Source organism: Podarcis filfolensis, assembly GCF_964270895.1.
Source record: "Podarcis filfolensis genome assembly, chromosome: 5".
NCBI classification, from domain to species: domain Eukaryota; kingdom Metazoa; phylum Chordata; class Lepidosauria; order Squamata; family Lacertidae; genus Podarcis; species Podarcis filfolensis.
This window is the reverse complement of record NC_139608.1, coordinates 21494124-21503319: the sequence shown is the minus strand read 5'-3', so window position 1 is coordinate 21503319 and position 9196 is coordinate 21494124. Positions and strand designations below refer to the sequence as shown.

At 41.5% G+C, this 9196-nt stretch overlaps 1 protein-coding gene across 1 annotated transcript in view; it reads left to right on the top strand.

Moving 5' to 3' along the window:
- The first annotated feature begins 281 nt into the window (after window positions 1-281).
- Window positions 282-9196, top strand: part of KCNAB1 (potassium voltage-gated channel subfamily A regulatory beta subunit 1) — a 207627-nt gene continuing 198712 nt past the window's right edge. Inside the window, exon 1 of the mRNA XM_083613476.1 lies at window positions 282-544. Coding sequence (XP_083469602.1) covers window positions 303-544 — 242 coding nt within the window. The 5' untranslated portion in view covers window positions 282-302. The remainder of the gene's footprint in view (window positions 545-9196) is intronic.

Sequence of the window (9196 nt, the reverse complement as noted above, 5' to 3'; positions counted from 1 at the left end):
AGAAGAGGAGGAGGAGGAGGAGGAGTTTGGACTTGATATCCTGCCTTTCACTCCCCTTAAGGAGTCTCAAAGCGGCTAACAATCTCCTTTCCCTTCCTCCCCCACAACAAACACTCTGTGAGGTGAGTGAGGCTGAGAGACTTGAGAGAAGTGTGACTAGCCCAAGGTCACCCAGCAGCTGCATGTGGAGGAGCGGAGACACAAACCCGGCTCACCAGGTTACGAGTCCACTGCTCTTAACCACTACACCACACTGACATCTGAGCGGTGTGGGGTTTAGCTCTTGGCTTTTACAGTAGAAGATGAATCTGTACAAGCCAGTGTGTACTGATATCCCACCCCCAAAAAGAGGTGTGCAGAAGTCTAGTGAAACACCTTTGAAGGATACGAGGCAAAATATGGTTCCTAAAGTCTGCCTTCCAGTAAGATGCTGGCCTGGAGAACTAAGGAGCCCAGCAGAACAAAAGCTACTGGAGAAGTTTTTGCTCATGCATGGATTGTTGATACAACAAACTGTCAAAGCTGCCACAGGGATGCTATACAGGTACCTTCATTCACTGACAGATGATGAGTGTGTTTTTAATTTAGTGAGATGACTGCACTTGGACTTCTGCCTGGTCCGTGATCAGTCCTGTCTTTGTCTTCTTATGCTTACATTGGGGTTGTTCTGCAGTGCTTGCATCTGAGCTTGTAGCACATTTTAGGAGTTGGTTGCTTTTAACCCATCCTGCTTATTCTCAGACTTTAAGGCATTATAGTTGCCTCCTCCCTGCAGTTCTGTTTGGCTGAATGTGGTACTTCTTCCAACCTGTTCCTCAATTGAGAAGACTGTTGAAACAAATGGGATACTATTTGGAAACTATAGCTTTTGTGGGGGGGGGGGGAGAGTCTGGTAGAGGTCCGTGTTGCCTCCTTAAATCATTTCTATTTTAGTCACTTAAGCTTCAACTCTAACCTCAGTTACCTAAGTGATGCTCATTGGATTCAATGGGACTTACTGCTGAGCAGACATGGTTAGGATTGTGCTGTTAGCCAGTGTCTGCTCTGAATAGAAATATATATTCTGGGTATAAGCTTTCATGTGCATGCACACTTCTTCAGATACACTGAAACAAAAGTCACCAGACCCTTATATGTAGTGGGAGGGTGGGGTGGGGTTTTTCCTCATGTTTACCATACCCATTGAGTCAATCACCCATTTCCTACTACCCTTCTGAGAAAAGCCCCACCCCACCCTCCCACTATATGTCCAACCTTTCGGAAGTTTGTCCTGAGTGTGTTCCTGAAAATAAAATATACATCTCCCATAAATGAAGGAGGTATGACAACTGCACAATGTTCATAAGCTATAACAAATCTTGCAAGTCTTTTATTAAGCAATTTCATGTTAAGCTCTTGCAGATCCCCCGCAATGAAAACCATGGTAAAGTATGCTTTTAACACCTTGGAGAATGGAACAAACCTCGGAAAACCTTGGAGGGTCTCTGCAAGTTTCTGCCTGCTGAGTAGTTCCACCATTTAACCATGAAAGCAAGCTTTAAAGAAGTTGAATATAAACAAAAGTTTGTGCGTGGGGTGGAGGGTAATGAACAAAATCTAGCTAAGAAGAGGAATAAGCTGTAGTATTAACATTCTACTATTCAACAATAAGCTGAATTAGCAGGATTTGTTAACATTGCACGAGAGGAAGAAAAGCTAATCATTGTATAAATAAATCAGCTTATGAGAATTTGATGAGTGTCCCTTATTAACAATTCATTGTTTTCCATACTAAATTAAACAGCATGAAATAATGAATGGATTTGCTTTCAATCTGAACTTAAGTGAGTTAAGCATTCTCTCTTAGTGTGAAAATCTCAAAAACAGATGTGGCAGGCGAACAATTGCCCACAATTGAAAGGTACCTTCCAAGCCAGCAGGAGCTGAACACAGAATGTTCACTTACGTTTCAAATCAATACGAAAGGGAAGTGTATATATTGAAGCAGCAAAAGCAACTCCTTCCCCCAAAATCCATTTGTGGACTTCCGAAAGGGCTTGTTACCCGCTGCTTAACTTCTGCACCCACAGTGTGGATTCAAAGAAGCAGAAGTAGACGTCATTGTCCACTAAGGTTTAAACACTTCCCAAATCTCTTTTATGTTTTGCTCCCAAAACGCAGCTGAACAAATATCAGGTTGGTGCTGATGGGCTTCTTTAGCACTGCCTCCCTCTGCTAAATGCACAGATGGTGTGCACATTCTATATGGCACAGTGGGTTTCTCTGAGCATTGGCAACAGGTTCAGGCACAATCAAGCTCCAATAGCTAGTCCAGAAAACTGACAAGATTGATTTTTCAGTTTCTATACCATGCTGTGTTATTCAAGCCTATTCTGTCTCCAGGTTGCTTGGAGCACCACCTGGCATGGAGATCTAAGAACATGGGAATATGGTTTATACTGAGGCAGACCATTGATCCACAAAATCAGTATTGTCTGCCATGGATGGCAAGCAGCTCTCAAGGATTTCTGACAAGGGCCTCTCCCAGAAGGGGCTGAACCTGGGACCTTCTGCATGAAAAGCAGTTGCTCTACCAATGAGTTAGCGCCCTTCTCATAGCCTGACATAGCCTTCCTGATACTGTCTCTTGTTTCTCTGGATAAACGAGAGAGGGATAGGTGAGTGCATCCCAAAACTAGCCTGCTGCGCTCTTAACAGTTATTTATTCATTGAATTTATATCCTGCACCATCCTCCAAAGGAGCCCAGGTTGGTAAATATGTCAATAGTGAAACAATACAATTGGAACGTCTAAATAAGAGCCCAAAACTCCTAAAAGCAATCACTAATAATTTTGCAGTGAGCAGGGACAGAACTTTCAATCTGTCTGGGTAAACTGGACTGTTTTAATTTGTCCTAACATTTAATAGTGAGGGAGACTTATGCACCCAACTAGGGAGTGAATTCTACAAATGAGGGGCCGCCACTGAGAAGGCCCTGTCATGGCTCACCTCCATCCAATGGAGACACCACCTCCCCACCACCAACAGAGTTTCCTATGCTGATCATAAGGCCCGAGATGCTTGGTATTGGGAAGGGCACTATTTTAGATTACTTGGGTCCCAAACCATATAGGGTGACATTTTCATTTGTTGCTCCACTCACTTTTGCCTCTGGCCCCTCCCACCACTGGCATGTGGCCTTGGAAGGTTGCCCAGAAGAGAGTTTCCCTCAGGTGGAAAAAGCTGCCCCATTTATATGCTTAATTACTCTCTTAACACTAGTAATACTAGTCCCACAGTAGAACCTTCCCTATACATTTGCTACTAATGTTTTCTTGGGATTTTTCATACCAGTCCTGTTGGCTGAAAATTGCTCAGCCAGAGCCTATTAATTTTGGGCCTCTTAGGAGATGTTTTAAAATGCAGCTTCAAAACTGACTATCTCCCTGACTTCCCACAACAAAACAGCACCAGAATGCATTCATGTGGTTGCTTTATTCTCTTTTTTAAAAGGTTAGGCCTTGGTCAGCTAGCAGCTTTGCATGAAGAACAGACTCTACAGTAATGTGTAATTGTTTATTAAAGCAATAATTTCACGAGGACTTCCGGAGGCGGCGCGACCGGTAATGGCTGCCTTCTCCGAGTAAGGAGAAGGGAGCTCCGCTGTAAACGGGTCGTCCGCTACGGCGAAGCGGAGACCCATTCAGGAAAACCACAGGTGGCAGAAGCCTGTGGTCTCGGGACCCGGCGGGCGCCAGAAGCAGCCCCCAAAACGTTGAAGGGACCCCGTAAGGGGCTCCGGATCGCGGAGGGGGTAGCGGCGCTGTGGGTCGTTGCGCAAACAGCGAAGTGAAGCCGCATTGCTGTTGCCGGTCAGCGCTGTCCTTTCTTCCTGCAACTTTTCTGAACTTTGGAAACTACAACCCGTGAGTAAATTTGGACATTGAAAACTTTCTGAAACTTTTGTCAACTTTCTGAAACTTTTTGAGAACTTTATGAAACTTTTAAAACTTTTTTAAAAAAGTTGAAATCTGGCTGAAAACGGAGTGAGGATAAGCAGGAAGCCCATCTCCCGCTATACTGAACTTTAAGCAAAGAGCAGGAGGAGTGGAGACAAAAAGTTATGCGTTAACTAAATGCTGGCACCCTGTTAAAGCAGTTTTCTGAGTGAAAGACTTTGAGCTATTGACTTTTGCTGGTCATATTCGGGGTGCACTGATATCCTTCTTCTGTGGCACCAGTGGATTATAAAATAAATAAGAATCTCTGGTGCTGGAGCTGCCTGGATGAGCACCAGTTTGCAACTTTGGATACATTGAATTCAGGTTTTGAAACATTCTGAGTTGGAACTGGATACTTTGAAACTGTTGCAGTCAAGGCACTGTAAGAAACACTGTTTTGCTTTAAGTTTTACTCTGCTAAAAATAATACATTGTGGAGGCGATAGACATGGATTTAAATTTATAAGTTTAACTTGGATTTGATCTTTCCCTGAAGATGTATTAAGCTCCCTCTAGAGGATTTTGGACTTACAGCAGTGACTTTGTTTTACTTTCCCTTTCCCGGCCTCTGTTTGACTATTGCATCTGGGACTCTGCTTTCTCATGGGAACAACTTGGATTGACCTTGGATTACAGATAACTTTGGAATGAGTGGCGCAAGGAGAAGAGGAAGGACTAAACAAACAACTCTAACTTTATCTGCAGCCTCACAGCGTAGATCTTCTGTGCCGGCCTTGCCTTCCACTTTGCCTCCAGACATAGAGGCGGCCTCCCTAATACAGGCAGGGGAGGGTGAGACAGAGGAGCTGCACCTGGGAGATATGGCTTCAGGGACAAGTAGCTCTGTCTTGGAGAAAATTTTGGAGAAACTGGAGGCTCTGGACAAGAAGGCTGATTTGCATACAGCTAAAATTGAACAGAACACAGAAAGCTTGAATAAGCTGACTGGACAAGTTGCACAGAATGCCCAGTCTATTGGAGAATTAAAGGAGGCTGTAGGTGAAAATCGTAAACTGGCTGAAGATACTAGTCAAAGATTGGAAGAACTTGAGAAAGAAGTAAGACCACTCAGCAAACAAGTTGGAGAACATCAGATTTACTTTTTGATGACAGAACTGCGAAACAGGGAGACCAACTTGAGGATACGGTCAATACCAGAGGTGGAAGAAGATAATTTTATTGAATTTCTAACTAAGGAATTTGCCAAGTTTTGGAAGTTAGAGGAAAAAGACTTTAAAATTGTATCTGCTTTCAGGCTTGGCAGAGTCAGAAGGACAGAGAAGCCCAGAGATTGTTTGATAACACTGAGATCAAAGGAGGAAAGGGACAAGATTTTGGGCCTGCACTACGAAAAGTCACTAGACATTTTGGGCAAGAGAATTGAAATCTACAAGGACATTCCTAAGCAGTTGCTGGACCTTAGATCTAACTACACGGAATTGGCAAGATTGTTGAGAAGCAACGCAATTATCTTCAGGTGGGAGTTTCCACAAGGATTATCCTTTACCTACAGAGGGAGAAAGATCAAAATCAAAACAGTGGAAGATAGAGACAAGTTTTTGGGAGCACACGGAGAAGACCTCCACAAAGGACTTGGATTGCCAGCGCCAGAACTTCCAGGAGAGCCCGCCCCCTCGGATCCTCAAGGACCGGAGAACAAGGTACCACCCCAGAAAGAATAACCAGACCTATCCAGGATGTCTCTGCAGCTTTTGAGTTGGAACATAAATGGCTGTAACAGTCCCGAAAAAAGGTCTAAAATTTTTCATATTTTAAAAAAGGAACAATTGGACATTATATGCTTACAAGAAACACATGTGATTAGGCTCCATAGAAAGGTGTTAATAAATAAAAGGCTTGGTCAAGAATTTATATCATCGGATACAGTTAAAAAGAGAGGTGTAGTGATCTATGCAAAAGAGAGCCTTTCACCAAAATTTCTCTTTAAAGATGAAAGTGGAAGAATCCTCGCAATAGAAGTACAGTATCAAGGAGAAAAAATTTTGATATTAGGAATTTATGCTCCAAATGAAGGAAAATCGGATTTTTATAAGAAGTTGCACGAGATCATGCTGGATTATCTGGATTACAACAACGTCATCATGATGGGGGACATGAACGGGGTCGTATCAACAAATATGGATAAGTCACAGAACCAGAACATTACTAAAGAGGGAAGACTACCTAAGACCTTTTTTGAAATGACTGACAATATGGACTGGGTTGACATCTGGAGAGTTAGAAACCCCCTGGGAAGAGAAGGAACATTCTTTTCTGAAGCTCAACTGACTTGGACACGAATCGACCAAATATGGATAACTAGAAGTCTGGCACCTAAGGTGAGGAAGGTGGAAATCTGCCCCAAAACATGCTCCGACCATAACGCCTTGAGAATGGATATGACATTGATCCCAATCGGCTCCTTTAGATGGAAGATGAATGATGGCCTGTTTAGAGATCAAAGAATTGTAAAGAAGGCCCAAAAAACCTTAAAGGACTATTTTGAGATTAATTTGAACACTACGGTGGAAAAAAGAACTATCTGGGATGCAAGTAAAGCTGTGATGAGAGGGTTCTTGATTCAACAGAATTCCTTAAAGAAAAGACTGCAAAATGAAAAGAAAGATAAAATTCTGGAAAGTATCAAAGAGTTGGAGAAGAAGTTAAGATTTAACCCGAAGTCCCAACCGATTCTGAGAGAAATCAAACTTTATCAGGCGCAATATTCCAAGCTGATAAATCAGGAAATAGAATGGAAGATTAAAACAATGAAACAAAAAACTTTTGAATCGGCAAATAAATGTGGGAAACTGCTAGCTTGGCAGTTGAAAAGGAGACAAAGATTAAATACAGTAACAAACTTAGAGGTTGAAGGAAGGAACATTCAGAACCCGGGAGAGATTAGAAAGTGCTTCCAGAGGTATTTTAAAAAGTTATATACTCAAGGGCCACAAGATGAAATAGAGATCACACAATTTTTGGAGAGAAATGGATTAGCAAAGCTGTCAGAAGAAAATAGAACAATTTTAAATGGCAAAATAACACGACAAGAGATTGAACAGGCCATCCTGAGTCTGAAACAGGGCAAATCACCAGGGCCAGATGGACTGACCTCTAACTACTATAAGACATTGAAGGATTATTTGATACAACCTTTGTTGGAGGTCAGTAATGAAATAATGGAGGGGAAGAAGGCGCCTGAATCGTGGAAAGAAGCATTTATCACATTGATTCCAAAGTCAGAAACTGAAAAGACACAACTCAAGAATTACCGTCCCATCTCCCTTTTAAATGTGGATTACAAAATATTTGCAGATGTTTTGGCACGAAGATTTAAGAAAGTTTTAAGTGAGATAATCCATAAAGACCAGGCAGGCTTTCTCCCGGGCAGACATATGTTTACTAACACAAGGAACATCATAGACATATTGGAACTTTTACAAACAAACATAAACACTAAAGCAGTTTTAATTTTTATAGACGCGGAGAAAGCCTTTGACAACATTTCTTGGAAATTTATGAAGGGGAATTTAAAAGAAATGGGAGTGGGACGGGGGTTTGAGAACGGGATTGAGGCAATATATTCAGAACAAAAGGCCAAACTGATAGTTAACAATGTGGTTACAGAAGAGTTTAAAATTGAAAAAGGTACACGACAAGGCTGCCCGATTTCCCCATTACTGTTTATTTCGGTTCTGGAAGTGCTCCTGAATATGATTAGGGGGGACCGGTTGGTGGAAGGGATTCAGGTCGGAGCGAAACAATATAAACTTAAAGCTTTTGCAGATGACCTAGTTCTGACATTACAGGAGCCGGAGTCTAGTTTGAAAAGAGTACTACAACTGATTCAAAACTTTGGTCGAGTGGCAGGATTTAAGTTAAATAAGCAAAAAACTAAAGTTTTGGGGAAAAACATGACAGATATTGAGTTGGAACAGCTTCAGAAAGAGACAGAACTAAATGTGGTTAAAAAAGTTAAATACCTAGGGGTAAACATAACAGCAAAAAATCTGAGTTTATTTAAAGATAATTATGAAAAATGTTGGTCAGAGATTAAGAGAGACTTGGATAGTTGGTCAAGACTAAAACTTTCTTTGTTAGGCCGAATAGCTGCCATCAAGATGAATGTATTGCCAAAAATGTTATTTTTGTTCCAGACACTGCAGATTGTAGACAAGACAGAGTGCTTCCGGAAGTGGCAGAAAGATATTTCTAAATTTGTCTGGCAGGGCAAAAAGCCCAGAATCAAATTTAAAATATTAACAGATGCGAAAGAAAGAGGGGGCTTTGCCCTGCCAGATTTAAAGTTGTATTATGAAGCTGCAGCTTTCTGCTGGTTAAAAGATTGGTTACTTCTTGAAGATACGGATGTCTTGGATTTGGAAGGTTTTAATAATGCGTTTGGATGGCATGCATATTTATGGTATGATAAAGCTAAGATAAATAAGGCCTTCAAGAACCATATTGTCAGAAAATCAGTTTTTAATGTCTGGACAAAATATAAAGACTTACTGGAGAATAAAACTCCGAGGTGGCTGTCACCCCTGGAGGCTAAGGCTCGGAAAAGAGCCAATATGGAGGCCAATTGGCCAAAATATTGGGAGATAATAGAAAAGGATGGTGACAACTGGAAATTGCAGAGTTTAGAAAAGATGAGAGACAAAGTGCGAGACTGGTTACACTATGCTCAGATTAAAGAAGTGTTTAAAAATGACAAAAAGCTAGGATTCCAAGTGGAAAAGTCAAAGTTAGAAACTGAACTGTTAGAACCTAAGACTAAGGTACTTTCAAGAATGTATAACTTGCTGCTGAAATGGAACACACATGACGAAATGGTAAAATCAACAATGATAAAATGGGCGCAGGATATTGGGTATAATATTATGTTTGAAGATTGGGAAAGGTTGTGGACCTCTGGGCTGAACTTCACTGCATGTAATGCGTTGAAGGAAAATGTGATGAAAATGATGTATAGATGGTACATGACCCCTGTTAAACTGGCTAAAATATACCATTCGTCTGATAGCAAATGTTGGAAATGTAAGGAAAATGAAGGAACATTTTTTCACCTCTGGTGGACCTGCCCTAGAGTGAAGGCCTTTTGGGAGAAGATATATAATGAATTAAAAAAGGTGTTTAAATACACCTTTACTAAGAAATCAGAGGCCTTTCTCCTGGGTATTGTCGGCCAGAGTGTGTTAAAAGAGGACAGAAC